General features: G+C 36.8%; 1 protein-coding gene across 1 annotated transcript in view; it reads right to left on the bottom strand.

Annotated features, from left to right (window-relative positions):
* Window positions 1-4,148: 4,148 nt before the first annotated feature.
* The window catches only part of CLOCK (clock circadian regulator), a 35,639-nt gene continuing 22,956 nt past the window's right edge, over window positions 4,149-16,831 (bottom strand). The window contains exons 10-21 of the mRNA XM_086464714.1: window positions 16,178-16,260; window positions 15,848-15,954; window positions 15,057-15,204; window positions 14,849-14,924; window positions 13,791-13,932; window positions 13,316-13,416; window positions 12,241-12,330; window positions 11,181-11,339; window positions 9,445-9,651; window positions 7,993-8,201; window positions 7,422-7,695; window positions 4,149-5,263 (exon numbers count right to left, since the gene is read on the bottom strand). Of these exons, the coding sequence (XP_086320840.1) occupies window positions 5,084-5,263; window positions 7,422-7,695; window positions 7,993-8,201; window positions 9,445-9,651; window positions 11,181-11,339; window positions 12,241-12,330; window positions 13,316-13,416; window positions 13,791-13,932; window positions 14,849-14,924; window positions 15,057-15,204; window positions 15,848-15,954; window positions 16,178-16,260 (1,776 nt within the window). The 3' untranslated portion in view covers window positions 4,149-5,083. The remainder of the gene's footprint in view (window positions 5,264-7,421; window positions 7,696-7,992; window positions 8,202-9,444; window positions 9,652-11,180; window positions 11,340-12,240; window positions 12,331-13,315; window positions 13,417-13,790; window positions 13,933-14,848; window positions 14,925-15,056; window positions 15,205-15,847; window positions 15,955-16,177; window positions 16,261-16,831) is intronic.

Here is a 16,831-nt window from a genome sequence, read left to right as displayed (position 1 = left end):
GTTACATTTATTCAGTTAAAAAATTGACAGTTAGTAATGGTCACATGAACACCAGGGAACTGTATCTACATTTCCTGACGTCAATATGAGCGGCACTAGGGTTTTTCTGTTTGTTTTCTTTTACGTATACAAATCTAATGCCAGTTAAAAAAATACAAAACAAAACTGAAACCCAAGACACTGTGAAATCAACACTGCTTAAAAACTCAAAATTCAATCTGATATTTGAAAATAAATAATTTTTACCTTTCTTGTTACAAAACTCACCAACTGCTTTCAAAGCAGTAACATCTTTAAGACCATTCCCAAAAGTGTTTCATAAATAATTACCCATTGATTGTCTATTAATGCAGCATCTCTCAGTCTTAGCTGGGGTCTCTATCTTAGGCCATACAGTATTTTGTTCGGACACAGTGTTTTGTGTTCCCCACCCTCCCCCCCCCCCCCGCTTTTTTTTTTTTAGGTACAATTTCTTTGAATATAGCATATCATGCTGGCAGAATTCATGCAGATGACATAGCATGAAGCATAGCAGAGCTTAAAATCACCTGTTTAGAAAAAAAAGACAAGGAATGTAGTGTTAAAAATCATGATAGTGAAAAAGCAACAATCCAGTCTCATGGACAACCAAGACAATTTCAAATGTTCTCTCACAGTTGTCTCATCTACTATGATTCGTTTAAATGTCTATTTTTTTTTTTAATCCAAATTCACTTAATTCTCTTCAACTTTTTTCCACCAGGGATAAGTAAAAAAATAAAAGGTTAATTATTAAAACTAGTCTCTTTTCCATTTTAATCAAAATAACCATTTTTCCAGCCCTCTGACTGTACATCTAATTTTAATAATGATTTCAAATAGAGAAATTTATGAATCTGACATGTTTGACATCTCCCGATGCCACGACATTTAAAACACTCATAACAATACCCGGGTAAATCTCTGAAAATATAAATGGTTCTTGAATCGACTTCAACATCTGAAAAAGGCCACATCTTTAAACCTTCAGAACATTTTCACACAAATTCTAATCCTAAGGGACACTTAGAATTATTGAGCAGGCAAATGAGCCTCCAGATGATTCTCTCTCATAGGCAACTGTGCAACTTAAAAGGTCTCCTTCCAAGGACGCTATCATCACCAGTCCCTTCCCCTGGCCATATAAAACACAAAGCCAACTGGTTTTAGAAGCCTTTTTAATCTTGCACTTTGAGCCTCAAAGGATCACCGTATCAAAGAAACATTTTCCAGAAATGTCTCTCTTGACAGTTTTACGCATGTTATTCCTCAATGCCCCCCCCCTTTTAACAGTTTCACTGACTAAAGAAATAAAATGTTTTTCAAATAGTCTTTTCAGTAAAGTGCTTGTTATTACTCAAAAAAAAAAAAAAAAGAGAAAGTGCTATTTGAATCTTAAGAGAATTTCTTTTTCTGTGAAAACCTGCCTGATATAGCTTTACTTTATTCATTTTTACATAAAGGTGAAATGAAACCTATCTCTTGTAAGGATACTGGGTTACTAGTTTTGGTGTTTGGCAGTAGGCAAGATGCCCACAGAAGGTGGTGACACACTGGAACCGTAGTGCAGAAGGTAAACCTTCTAGATGAAATGGAAGGCATATGGAGAGCTCCTACTAGAATCCTTTCATATTTATATACAAATATAATATATATTAAATATAATATAAAAATAGCTATATTCTTTTTCTCTGAAGTTATCCTAGAAGCTTTTCTTCAAATCCTCACCCATTGCAGGCAAACAACGTCCATCTCCTAACCTCCATGCAATTATGCCACCTTTTTCACTCCATTATGCATCACCAGCCCATTTCTTTGTAAATACAACCCTCTCCTTAACAGACTCCTTCCCTTCTGTCGGAGTAATTCGCTAACATTTACGCTCGAGACCCTGCAGCATCACAGCATTCATTATCGTGCTACTGATTAGGATGTTGCAAGTAAGTCTATGACTGTAGTAAATGAGTCGGGCAGAAGCAAAAGGCTGATTAAAAAAAGAGGCAATAGCCTGGTCCTCTTCCCGCTAAAAATCAAGGACAGTTCAGCAACTGATTCAGCAACAGGGGAAGCTGCAGACCCTTTAAATATCCACTGTTTAGTCACCAGCTGTGAAACAAAGCGCCTGCATACTTGCACAGAATCTGGACCAAGTTCCACATACTCGCTTTTGTAAAAAGTTTGCCTGATGCCTGGCAGGAATTTTTCAAATGCGTGCTATATTTTTCCAGTTTCTTTGAATTTCTCCATCTTCTATACTTTCTCTGCTAGCTGGTAGTTCTGTAACTGAATGACCTCTCTCTGAGGTTGCAAAAAGCTTCCTGATCAAAGCACTTCTATAGTTCTCTTTCAGCAGCCATGCTATTGTCATCATCTAATTTCTCTCTCACCTAGTTTAGCCTTTTTACCGACAGACCTGTAGCAGCACACCAGAGTATTTGGGAAAGGGGAAATGGGAAGAGAAGTTTAAATGAAGCTTTATATAAAAAGCTGCATCATTAACCGTCTGGCTGGTATCTCTACTTTCTGTAATTCTCAGCATAATAGCTTAATAAACCTATTTTACCACTATTCAATAGCTCTAACAGCACTATTAAAGCTCTCCCAGTTTTCTTTTTTAGTGCTATATTACTATTGTAATTGGTTAAAAAAAAAAAATGCATCTAACCTATTTTCCATTAAGCAGAAGTACTGATAGCACAGACCTCTAGTCAACGCAGCTTCATTTAGAACAGGTGGAACGGCGTGGTAGGAATAGCAGAGCAAGGCAGGATTTCTTTACATAGAACTTTACAGAAACAGGTTTCTGACAGTTATTCCAGCCCAGAGAACGGCAGAAATCCCTTTAAAGAAGGGGAAGTGTTCCTTGCTGTGTTTGGTATTGGCATCTCTTCCTTGCTCCAGGTTGCAAGAGGCTTCTTGGAGCAGAGAGCAATCGGATTCTCTTTGGTACTGTGTTTCTCGCTCTCTCCTTCCTTGTTCACTACTGTGCTTTTTGGTGCCAAACTCTTGCTTTGTAACTGGGGAATAAGAAAGATTGAATGGTGGGACATGTGCAGAGGCAAAGGCTAGCCTCAAAACATAACCAACGGTATCAAATGCTTGGCTAAACTGGTATTACCTTCCTGCGGGTTTGGTTCATCCAGTAATACAATCAAAACTGTTTCATAGTATAAAATAGTCCATCACCATTTGGTTACATTCATTCAACTCCTCCTCAGTATTCAAGATTAATCCAGCTTTCTCTCCCTAGTACTAATTTTAACTGCTTTTACTGTTTTTGTTTTTAATTATCAGATCTATCAGCATTTATTCATTTTCCTCTGAACTTCTGGTTTCCACAAACTAGTACCGTAAAAACCTACTGAACATTTACTTAAAATAGCACATCATATCTGTTGGAACTTTTTATTTTCTTTATAAAGTGAAGTTGCCTTCTGAAGTCTTAGTTCAGTGATATCACTTAAATCAATAGCCTGGTAGTGTTAAATGCAATCATGATCTCCCCCAAAACACAATGCTACAAAAATGATTAAAAAAAATAATAAAATCAGTTTACTATCCTTCCTCTTGCAAAAGGAGCTCTATACTTCTAGATTTTTTTGCTCTTTTAAGAGTATCACCTATAAGGTCTGAGACTCCTCCGTTTCTGGCTAGTGTTTGAGGGGGAGTACCACTCAAAAATGCTCATGGTCTCAACTCAGACCATTATTAAAATCAACACAATACAGAAATATCTATGAAGTAGACACACAAGTTTGGTTGACAATGTACTAAGACTTCAAAATTGAAAATGGTTACAGATTCAAGACATTGTAATTCAAGATGTTCAACATTATCACCTGAATTAAAATCAAGGCACTATGGGTTTTGTTGTTGTTGTTAAAATGACCCTGAATTAGTTCTGACTAAATTTTGAAGGAGAATAAAAAGATTCCAACATATTTTAACAAGTTACAGTTCTCACCACGGAGAAAGTGGTTAAAAAGTGCCCAAAAGGTTATTAAATGTAAATATATTTTTGTGCAAATTACTCCTATAACTGAAACATTCTTGAAAATTACTGTAATTTTTTTTTGAAACCTTTTACATAAATATTTCCAACTATGAACTATATCAAAAGATAGCTTTGGGGAATAAAATTCCAAACCATCCGCAAGAAAGCAGTGCAAATTCCTATTTTTCAAATAAAATGATGAATTAATTATGAAATGATGGATGATATTAATGAATCTGAATGTCCTGAACCCTGATGCATGATCACCAGTTCAAACAGCTTCATCAATAATTTAACCTCGAGAAGTCAACTAACCAACACACTATACCTCACCGAACAAACCCTGACATCACAGACAAAGCACAAACGAGAGACTTGTGCCCACATTAAGGGTGAAAATAATGATGCATCATGTTGTAAACAAAAGGGTAGAACAGAGGAAAACATTAGTCTGAGTATGGCGTGAGAATTTAGGGAAACATATTCAAACCTACAAATAACAGATTACATTTTCATGCATCATATAAAATATTTTGCTCTTTCTCCTTTTATGCAGACATATACACAATATTTTACAGCATCTGTACAACAGAGAACTGGATTTCACACAACATTTTCAAAATATTTACTGTCCCATAATCATCTGAAAAAAATTAGATGGTTTTTGGACTATATTCCTGGCATTTTTTTCTGCTAATTCAAATAATTGCTCCATGTCCATTTTAATACTTTAAAAATGTACAGGATTGATAAAAATACCAATATTTTCAGCATCCCTCTCATTTCAGTCACATTTTGAGATTTCACCTGGACAAATTAACACATGGCAGCAAATCCTTTAGGACATAGAAACTGGGGCAACTATCAAAGTTGGCCATGTCCCTGTCATCATCTTGGGGCTTTTCTTAACAGAGCCCAGAAGCCAGAAGTAGATATCAACACTGGTGTTAGAAAGCCTTTGTACTGCTACCTCTGTAGCCTCAGTGCAACTGTTTGTGGAGCAGCTCCCTCCTGGTAGTTTGCTTCAAAAAAAAAAAAAAAAAAAAAAAAAAAAGGAGGCAGAGGCCCACGCTATTGGGGCTGAACTTTGGAAGGATCGGTCATCTTGTCAGTTCTGTGTCGTGAAAGTTGCTGCTGCTGCTGAGACTGATGCTGCTGGTGGTGGGACTGAGTAAAAGTGCTTTGTTGTAGTGGGAAAGCAGCAGAGAGGATAAGCTGGGCTGACTGATTTCCATGAAGTAACCTGGATGTCTAAAACACGGAAACAGAAAAAGATCATTTGCCCTGCTGCTTTCTAACTTTTCATGAGGGTTCCATCAAAATAAACTTCTGATTTGGTCATGTAAGCTGAGTAAACAATGCAAAGATTCGTTCACACAAATAAGGTTAATTAGAGCATCTGACCAATTAATAAAGCAGCTGTTAACTGGTCTTTGTAATTTCCTGTGACAGTCGGCAGGAACACATGGCCTGTCTCCATTTCAAACCCTGAGAGAGTAATAGGGCTTAAGGAGCCTCTTTGGAGACGTGCAGGTGGCTGTCATTGCATTCCAATGAAAAACCAGTGCATGACTTGACACAGGTCACATTTATCCCCCACGACCAAAACGAACAGTCCAAGAAATTGCCACATTTGCAGACCCAAACACCCCCTCTGAAGGACATTTATTACTCCTGGAAATAGTACTTAGTTTTAATATTAATCTTCTTAGAACCAGAAGATGACTGTTACTGGAGAAAAGCAACGAAGGATGGGTACAAATGCACTTGGACGTCTCAATCCTGAAGCACGTTCTGCAACAGAAACTAAATGACATCGACTGGTGCACCTACAGAATCGGCCTGTAAGAAGCCCCAGAGGCAGGAAAAGCACTTTTCTCCCATTTTAAAGAGCATTTACTTCACTTCAAATTCTATCACTTTAATAGTTTGCATTAAAAATACTAAACTTTTGCCTAGAAAGAAATTCTAGGACAGGAACAGACCTTTGGAGATCTTAATCTTTCACAACTCTTCTGTTCACCAGAATTAAGTCAAAATTGTACTAACTTTTAGATTTAGAAACAGAGATACGGACACTACCGACCTGCTAAACAGCATTGTTGTTACAGTATTTATCTAACCTGTCAGAGAACACATTCAGGTCTGCACTCTGGTTTGATTCAGTGCAAGAGTCTCCCTCTACATAAATGAGTGCTGAAATTCATGTCACTAGGTATTCTTCAGCTCTTTTTCTGAGAGTCAGCTTGCAGCTGAAAAGCCTTTGCCTGATGCATGACTGAAATTGGTACGTTCCCATGACAGATTTTTTCAATAAGTCAGTATTTTCTGTCAATGACCCAGTGAAAGAAAATTTTAGTCAGCCCTAAAGAGAACTGTAACCATTCCATGGGCATATAAATGTAGGTTAAGCCTCCAATTACTTACTGTATTTGTATATAATCCGCCTACGCACAGGATCCCAAATTTAGTGCAAATGGGAGACCACACACAGTAAGAAATACTTGCAAAATTTTTAATTATATATACTCCTAAAGAGTAAAAAAAATAATTGACATTCACAGAGTAGTTAAAGAATGTGCACAAACTACATCATGATAGTTACATGGACTTTATCTTCCTTTGGAGAAGGCAACAACAGAGACCAAATTAAGATTTTTTTTTTTTTTAACCCACTTCTTGGAGGCACTTCCTCTCTTGTGTAACAGCTACCACTACATCCCCCTCACCAACATCACCTGCTGGGGAGCTATGTGCCAGCGATTAATTGGAATCAACAAATGGCAACGGATTTCCCCATCAATTCTTTCTGCTTTCTGGTTCTTTTCTTTTCAAGATTCCCTATCCCTGAACTCCTTGGGTTTTCCCTTCCTTCTCTTTTGATTCAATCTCTCTTCCTTCTCCACTAAAACAAGGTTCTTCTCGTACTCTCAGCTTACAAGGTTACTTGCTGCTCAGCGTCCCCTGTAGTCTAGACAGATGTTTAGGCCTCATGTTACAGGGACATGTCTTGCTTTGGGCTGCACACTGCTTTCTGGACCAACCAATTCTCTTTGAGATCATCTCTCATACCTTCTTGCATTAATATGTGAATGTAAAGAAAATGCAAGCTGTTTTAAAGGCAAACTTCTGGTTTTTCATCCCATGCTCAATCAAAAGCAGCAATTGAAAAGGAAGAAATTTGTCCTATATAAAATAGGACAAAGCACAGAGTGAAATTGCAGGAAGGACTTCCTCTTCTTTAAGCAGTAAGATTTTAGAGAATGGCTATAGAGTAATTTTATCTCATGCATCAGGCTTGTTCATAGGTTACTATATTAAGTATTCTGTTTTCAGATAAAGCACCCCTAGAGTAAGCTAGCAATGCTGAAAGCGTCAGGACTGAAAAACGTAGAGAATGCTGCAGTACCTGTAGGAACTGTTGGGGGTGCTGCGTCAGCTGCGGCTGAGCTGGTTGCTGAACTGTGGTGAGCTGCTGCTGATGGTCTTGCTGACTTTGCTGCTGCTGCTGCTGCTGCTGCTGTTGCGTTATTGACAAAGTCTGTGGCTGCTGCTGTTGGGCAGCAAAAGTGGGATAAGCTGTCACCACCTGTCCCATAAACATAGTACTTGGTACCATTACCGCTCCACATGCCACTGGGGCCGTGACAAGTTTTGTTACAAGTTGCTGACCTTGAGAAAATCTGTTAACAGAAAAAGACATTTGGAGTCTCTTTAAGAAAAAAAAAAAATCAAGCATCACGTGCACTTGAGAAATGCAGATTTGTCAGGTTCATACTTTGCTATAACAACATGGGTTTTGATTAAGCCTGCAAACATGTTATTTTGGGCAAAGTTTAGTTTAACAGTTGTATCTGCATATAGTTAAAATAATAAACCACAACATTTTTTAATGCTCCTTTAGTTTCTTTTGTATATGATGTAGCTCTGTAAGCATATCATTACAGCAAGTCAGCTGAATATCGGTCTTGAAGTTTTACCTGATTTGTCTATCCTGTGTAAAAGTGGTTACTGCAGCAGCGTTCTGGTTACTGTTCTGTGGTAAGCTAGAAGGAACCTGGACCACGTTTCCTGTTGTTGGCTGAGAAATCACCATAGTGTTATACAAAGGTGCCGAGACTGTGCTCTGTGACTGACTGGCAAGAGAAGACTGTTGATTGTGTCCACTAAGTACATTTTGTTGATTATGCTGAAAAGAAAAAATATTTTATGAGACAGTAATTGAAAATAGCCAGGTACTACAGCTGTCCTCCTCACTGTCACTGCCCATACTTCACAACTGCCATTGTTTTTCTACTAAAAATGAATTATTAATTTAAAGTACACAGGTATTTCTACTGACTGAGGATTTGGAGGTGGGACTGGCCCTCAGACATCAGAAAATCTCTTTGATTAACCTCTTCTCCTGTTCAAGTTACTTTTTTCCTCAATTTTTCAGCTCCTTGCATACTGATTATTCAAGATCTTGTTTTCCACTCCTTTAGCATCTCTATGCCAGACTTACAACTAAAGTGTGCACATCACATCAATCAATTTCTTACTTGAAAGTTTTGAACAAGCTTACTGCTGAGGTGGTAACAGTCCACCACTAGTCTGCGTCTGCACAAATCTCAAAAAGAAAGCATGGAATGTTGATAAGGTACAGAGGAGGGTGACCACAGAGATCAGAGGTATACGGAGCCTCCATACACAAAATGGTCAAACCCAGTAGAAGTGTTCAGCTTGAAGAAGAGGCTTCTATGGAAGACACATGTGACAGAGGACTTTGAAATCATGTACGGCTAAGAAGATGAAAAGTGAATAGCTGCTCAATGTGTTTCCCAGTAGATGAGCTGGGTGACATGTTTAAAAGACAAACACAATCATATTCATAGAAAGTAAAGCTGTAGAACTCACTACCAGATACTGGAGATTTCAAAAGTTTACACAGAATCAAAGAAACTGAGTAAACTCACATAAGAAAAAGGCTATTACATTACAGATGTCATGCACCTATGGCACCTATGACTGAAATTGCTGAAGAACAGAAGAGTCAACTGCAGAAGCACCAATATATGCTTGTCCTGTTCCTATGCTTTTCTAGTCATTTCTTGTCTGGACACCGGGTTTCAAGCTCACCTAGTACAAATCTCATGTGACATTCATAGACATTCAAAAAAAGACAAGCTGAGTTTTCTTGATACTGGTCTTTCAGAAAGCTTCTTAATTATTTACATGCCTAAGTCTTAAAATAAAAATAAGATCTGAAATCGCATTATCAAGAACATAAATGCATTTCAATTGTAAAACCTGGAACATGAAGAAATTTGTACTACTTAAAGGACATTGTTCAAAAAATATTTGGGAGGGGGATGTCAGGGAAGCTATTGTTGTCTTTCAGCTATGGTTTTGAGCGTATATCTATCAAGCAAAATCAAAAATGAGAATTGTACCTGTGTTGTAGTACTCTGCAAAGGCTGTTGCTGTATCATGTGTGGAGTACTTATATGGCCTGTGTTCATCCCACTTTGAGTCTGATTAGTCTGAACAACTTGCCCTTGCACGTTTATTGGTGTAAGCTGCTGAACATTTGAAGAATTTCCAGAAGCAAGCTGCACAGAACCAAAGTTGAGTCCAGAAGTTGACTGCTGCAAAAACATCTTAAAAAAAAAAAAATCCACAAGTTAGCTTTTAAGAAAAATCTTTCAATGGTTCAAGATGTTTTAAAGAAGCTAAACTTAATTATTTTAAAACAATATAAGATAAAGTTTCATCTTAGTTATTGGAAGTGTTGAAAGAGCACTGCAAACACCAAGAGCAAAAGGCCCAACTCCCATATAGGGTTAGTATTCAGAGACTCTGCTGTAACTGGTAAGAATCAGAATCCTGATTTCTAGAGCCCTAAACATCAAGGTTTAATATTTTTTCTTAAAGAAAAAGCACTATTTAGAGGTTAACTTGTAACGTAGTCTACAACTGTCTAAAGACAAAACATATTTGAGATCACTTTTCTATTTGCAGGATCTCCAGCAGTGAAACTAATTCAAATGAAGAAAATCTCAGAATCAATAGATCCAGGCATAGCACCAGAACGTAATCTTCCTTCGCAATCAAGAAATCACAGTGATTATACTGAACTCTCCAACATCACTGTAATAAACTGAAATCAGCACAAAAATATTTGAGTCTTTCCAAAGTTAGGCCCAAGACTACAACAAGACAGGGTAGTAGGGTAGAAAGTGCAGCACTCATTTTCCCTAGTTTCCAGACCTGAATAAGGTGTCTCCACAGTGCATGGTAAGAGAACTGTGAATCTCTCCTTTTGAGGTATCTATAAGGCAGTCTACTGCTGGCAGGCTTAGGCTAGACATGATAAAACACTGAACATGGCACATGCCAGAAACTCCTACCCTTCAACAGAATTTAAGCAACATACTCAATACTTCTGGGAAGTATTTTTTCCTACTCTCTATTCACAATCCATACTGAAAATATTTAATTACTTCCTTAAGGTTTATTTTAGTAGGGTTTTTTTGTGGTTTTTTTTTGTTGTTGTTTTTTTTTTTTTTTTGTTAACTAGAAAAACCCAATAGAGTCATTCTTTTCTTTCAAAGATAGCTCCTGAAAAGAGAACAACAGAATGAGAAAAAAATATACTGGTTAAAATACAGAAATCAGGTAGTCAGCTGCTAGACTGAGTAATGCATCCTCTAGACTTCTTGTCTTTCTGGCTCAGTAACTACTTCGAAATATTCCATGCAAAGTAGAACCGTTTCACCAGGAAGGTGTGTAGGAGGACCACAGCCTGATTGTTAAGTCACTTTAAGAAAGAAAAGGTATGAATTTGACACCTTTGCCCTCAAGCTACAAGAGGAAATAAATGCTTATCATGCACATTTTGGATTAATATTCTAACGGCTGCAAAACTTTGCAGGAAGTAACAACCACTGCATCCTTTTCCATTTAGGTTTAGGCATAAGCTAGGCTTGAGCTGCTCGACACTGAAAAGATACACTGGCAGGTACCTCAGGAACAGTAGCTTCAGATGCTATGGATTTTAGGCACATCAGGTCCAGATGGCAGCTGACAGGGGGGAGGGAGGACCACCTTGTGGAACTAAGTGCCAAAGTCTCATTTTAGAAGTCTAAAACGTCTGCAGATCAAACCTGTAGAATTACAACCAAATCACCTGGAGTCCTTGACCGTGGACGATTTGAAGCTGCTCTTGAATCTTACGCAACTCTTCCTGCTGGCGATGAATATTTGCCTCTATCATGCGTGTTCTTTGCTCTAGCTGGTCCTTTAGATGCTGCATAGCTCCTAATTGAGCTGAAAACTGAAACACAGGCTGTAGTGCAATGAATAAATTAAAAGCTGAGCAAAAATAATGACATTTTATTTACAAGCAGTAAATACACTCCTTCACAGTAGCAAAGAAATCAAACACTGCTTTTTAAACTGCTAATAACCATAATTTGAGGACAAATTCATTAGTACAAAAATGTCACAGAACTCACATTTAATTGATGACACACTTAACTGATGCATCAGAATTGGTGAACTAAAAAAAAAAAAATCCATTGCAAAAGAAATTGACTGGTGTCCAAATCACCAAGACTCTATGAAAAGCCTTAGTAATTTACATGGTACTGCAGATGCTAAAGCTCTCTCAGGTTAAAAATCAGAATTATAACAAATTCACCCAGAGCTGAACCATATGCAAATAATTTGGGAATACCTTCAGTCACAAACTCTGGAAGGCTCCCACAGAGAAACTATGTTTCCCACTTCTATTCTTCCTTAGACATCTGCTTCAGGCCACAAGTCAATGTAACCTTTTGATTCTTACAGCTTATCTACAAGACACAGATCCTCAGCTGGACCTGATACTGCTGCTCCTATTTCACAAAAGTGTTTCATAGACTAAGTTGCCTTGTGTTACAAGCATATGCGCAGAAAGGTAGCAGCATAGTTGATGGATTTTAAATTCATGTCCTAAAATAATTTTACCTTAAATTGTGTTTATATCTATGTTTCTAAGGGCTAAGGCTGAAAACTGTACCCACACCAATAATGGGAAGAAAAAAATGAAGGAAAAGTGTCAAGTCGGGGAATTTGCTCATTTCAAGAGAATAATATTAAAAGTGACTTTGGCACCAAAGAACTCAATTTGTGAAAGAGAAATTAACCTTACATTCCAAACAAGACTGCTTAAAAAATAATAAACAATAAATCAACTTAATCCATACCTGGGACATGCCAGACTGGAGCTGTACAGTTGCAGGCTGAGACATCGCTGGCTGTGCTACTGGCTGTCCAAGAGACTGGGAGCTCAAAGACTAGGATTTAAAAAATTGTTCCGTAACTGGAAGAGAATGAACTTCATACTTGACATGAAATATTTCTTTACATAAAGTGTCAATTCCAAAATAGCGTCATATGAACATACGATATAAACAACTAAACGTTTCCTGAAATATCCAACCTTAAATATTAGAGAACGAAGAACACAAGGAGCAATTGATTATATATATAACATATCATTTTTCCACTGCTAAAAATATATAAAAGCAGTAGGCACAAAACAGGAAAAACAATTACAACTCTTTTAAAGGTCTGTCTTGTAGTAAGGGAAAAGCTTTTTCAACAAGTTTGGAAGTTGACACTTTTGACTTATTCTTAAACTAATAATTTTTAAAAATACATATTTTACTAATCATTCTATTTTTGAAGTGAATGTATTAATTCAACCGGAACATGAGCACCAAGTACAGAAGCATGACATTTTCTCATTTTACCAGGATTGCAGAAACTATATGAAAATATTCATTAATATTTTTAGTCATAAATTCATATGAATTCTCTATAGAGACACACACAGCATTATGTTGGCAATTTTATATATATATACACACACGTATATAATTGGTTATATATATATAAAAGCAATCATATATGTATATATATTAAAGCAATTATATATGTATATATTGATTTATTAAGCAATTATATATGTACATATCATAAAATGCAGAATAGTAGAAAGAAGTTATGCGAGTGAAAGCAGAGATTCACACACAATTTTGCAAACCCTGATGCCAAAAAAAATACTTACATGCTTAATTATTGTATTCCCTTAAAATGCAGTATACTGAAGCTGCATGTTGATGATACAATTCTGATAGTCAAGTATTCCAACTGAAACTGTTACTGTTTAAATTATGTGTTTTCAGAAGAAAGAAAACAAAGCTTATATGGATTTAATAATACCTTTTAAAGGTGAATTACACTGATTAAGTACAAAATTTTTCTCTGAAGAGTTACCTGACTACTCAGAGATGATCTTCTTTGCGCAGTCTTTTCATGACCAGATAAGCTTTGCCTTGGAGGAGTGCTAGTGTCCACCGTCATTTTCGTTGGTGTTGCTGACAACGTTCAGAGTTAAAACAGAGACATGTTAATAGTAATCTCAATTCTGCAATGCAATAATTAATCACAGGAAGCTTTTAAAGAACAAAAAAAGCTTAAGGCTTGGACTCTTTTCTTACCCTGACTACCCAACAGTAATGCAATCTGATGGACTATTCTAGGGTCTGCTATTGTACTTTTAGAAGTAAAAGTCACTATACAACTTCTAAAAATCGGAGTGGTCAGCAGATCTCTGAACCATCGAAAAGGACATTTTTATTTGCATTTCATAAAATAATGATTAACTGCTAGTTATGCATTTAATTAAACTAAGTAAAGTAGAGAAAGCTTCACTAGGAAGGCATTTATGTTTTCAACAGTTGGTGCTTACATGAATGATCTGATACTGCAGTATGTGAAGATTTTCTTGAACTCCTGGAGGAAGCAGAAGGTGTGGGGCTGGTATCAAACCTTTCCAGTGCTTCTTTGAGACTCACTGTGTTTATGTGATTGTCAGACCCAGAGTCCTGACTCTGAAGAGACAGACACAAACAACAATCGTTTTATCTGATTCAGCACACACTGTACATTTCAGTTAGCAAATACCTAAGATGATGCTGTGTCTAATCAACTCCCTTACACAGGTGACTGTGCAGAAGTAGTGGCCTGTTTGGTATCCGTAAGCTCAGTTTCCATTTGTGGCTTTTATATCCTTGGAAAAGAAACCAAACCAAAGCCATTTAAGCCTAGAAACCAAAATGCATGCAGACACAGGCCACAAACTAACTGCTGAGCTGACCTCCTTCTCTAGCAACTCGGTTCACTCTGAACACCAGTGTGAAGAGTGAACTGCTTATTCCTTTGAGAAAAGGCGAGTTAATTCCACTAGAAGGAGCACTGTCAGACGAAACTTGCTGAACTGCCACGGGAAAACACTTCTGAACTGCCAGGGGAAAACACAACAGAGCATCAGCACAAGCTGGCCTATCGAAGACTCACTGAGCTTCCAAGGACATCAATTCAAAATGAATTGTGTATGCTTCTAAGAAGTGGGACAGAGTCACACAATGGAACTGCTCCTGCTTTCCTCCTGTGAATTCCTTTAAGCCATCTTTGTGTGTTGACCTTGTTTTTTCTGGTGCTTCCGGTAAGGAAGAACATTTGTGAATCAAACTCTGCAGGAATCAGATCTTAATAAGGACTTATGGATGTTGCCATGTTATAACTATGCGCACCTGAACTCCTGAAAAGAGGAGGGTAAATGTTCAGGGCAGAATACAGTTAAATTAGACTTCTTTGATCATTTTAAATAGTCGTATTACTTTGAGATCAAAATAATTACTTTCTCTGTAACAGGACAAAACACTTCTTGCTACTGCGTATTTGCTTACATATTATTTTGAGTGTGAAAGAAAGGAGAGGTAAAATAAAATTATGTAAGACACTCACTTTATCTGCTGTTATCTCTGGAAGAGACTCCTCAATACCAAGTTCTCGTCGTCTTTCTGCTCTAACTTCCGCGTAGCTAGAAGAACAAACCAAATGTGACTACTATATTCTTGGATGATTTAAAAAACATACTTCAAAAACCAAACTCCTCAGAGCTACCTTGCTTACAAAGTATCTCAAGAAGTTTTCCAACGACTCTTTATCTTACCTTACAACAGTGTGCGTACAGACAATAAACTCTGGCCTGGAATTCCACTGGTGATACGTGATATAGTAATGTGTTTGCAGCCAAATCCATTGCTGTCCCTTTGTAAGGAATCTATAGTAACATGACTTCCCTTTCCCATATTGCATTACTAGAAAAGTGAAGAATAAAGTTTACCATCTTTCCAGTCTGTAAATACTGCAATCACACAATAAACATTATTTCCCAGCTTCATATGGCCCAAACCCATGTCTAAATCCAGTATTATGACAATGACTAAGAACAGATCTAAAGGTGTAGCCTTCTACCAAAAAAAATTCACGCTGCATTTTTCCGAGAACTGCCAAATTCAAATCTCAATTTTTATGGGGTTTTTTACATATGGTGAAACATTTATGTGCAAAGAATTTAAATACAGCTTTATAAAGAAAAACATCGCTAAACAGAAAGCTTATTCTATTACATGTTTAAACAATTTTTTGATTTATTAAACAGCACATAGCCTTTTAAATGCTATTGGAAGAACCAGAGAAGTACTAGTCATAGTGCTGTGCAGTCCAGTTCACCACAATGAAAACTCTAAATCATAAAATAAAGGTAAATCTGTTTTGTAGTTCTGTATCAAATGAAAAAACATGAACATCAGCAGTACATAATGTCAAATGAATGTGAGTAAAGACACTTCACTCAAATATATCACAAAGTTTCACTACAACAGTTGTACAATTTAACAAACTTTAAACTGAACACCTATAAAGCAGACTTTCTCATTTAAGCAACTTGGTCATACTCACAGTGCTCGTGACATTTTGCCAGATTATCTAGATCATCCACATGATAATAATCATAGCCTGATGTTCCCAAAACTTCAAATGGAAGATAACCTATTATCGGAGGTGCCCTAATTAATAAAAAAATTAATGTCAATTTTATTTTCACACAAAAAAACCCAAACAAAATTATTTCATTATATGTTTTCTTGTTTACAGTATGTGCTCTGAAAAAAATTAAAAATTAAACCCAACAAAAGCTATGAGTAGTTAATGCTGATTAGTGAACTCTAAATATTACAGCCACCACTGTGATTCAGCTACTATTGCTGCTATACATAGAAGGAATTGCACCTGTGATCCAAGAATAGGAACTTCCATTCTAAGCTATGTCTAGATGTGAACTCTTCATTGGGTTCTTCAACAGTGCACATTTCCTAAAAAGTAAAAAAATAAAAATCTCTCTCAAAACTGCTCTATTCTAATTCATAAGCTCTTTCGAAATTCAGACTTACCTACAGTTAGTAGATAACTCCACAATAGTTATAATGTTATTTTTAGACAGGTTCATTGCTTTTGCTTGTTTAGATGCATAGTACTGAGGGAGAATCTAATCTCAGCTGTGCCAGGCTGACACTCAGTTGATTTAAAGGGAGCAGCCCCAGTGTGAGATTAAACTCAAGCTCAGTATCTACAAATACAGTAGTGCAAGCAGAAATCAATAGTTCCTGCAGTTATGCTTTTCACTTGTGACAAGCAAAAGAAGAGATGAAACACTCCCACCAGACACTCTGATTACAGTATATGCAGTACTGATACAGTAATGGGTAAAATCAACATTAACAAGATGGTCAAATTATTTTGATTTTAGGAATAGAATTCTTCCTTTCAGTGAATATAGAGTACTCTAAATCACTTTGGTTTGAGGGCATAGACACAAGTAACACACTATTCTTATGTTTAGAACTCACGAAAAGCAAGAGAATGATTGTATTTCCACTATTACAA

The sequence above is a fragment of the Leptosomus discolor genome, chromosome 4 (genome assembly GCF_034619465.1).
Source record: "Leptosomus discolor isolate bLepDis1 chromosome 4, bLepDis1.hap2, whole genome shotgun sequence".
Classification (NCBI taxonomy): domain Eukaryota; kingdom Metazoa; phylum Chordata; class Aves; order Leptosomiformes; family Leptosomidae; genus Leptosomus; species Leptosomus discolor.
The sequence above is the reverse complement of the archived record's forward strand: the minus strand, read 5'-3'. Positions and strand labels throughout refer to the sequence as shown.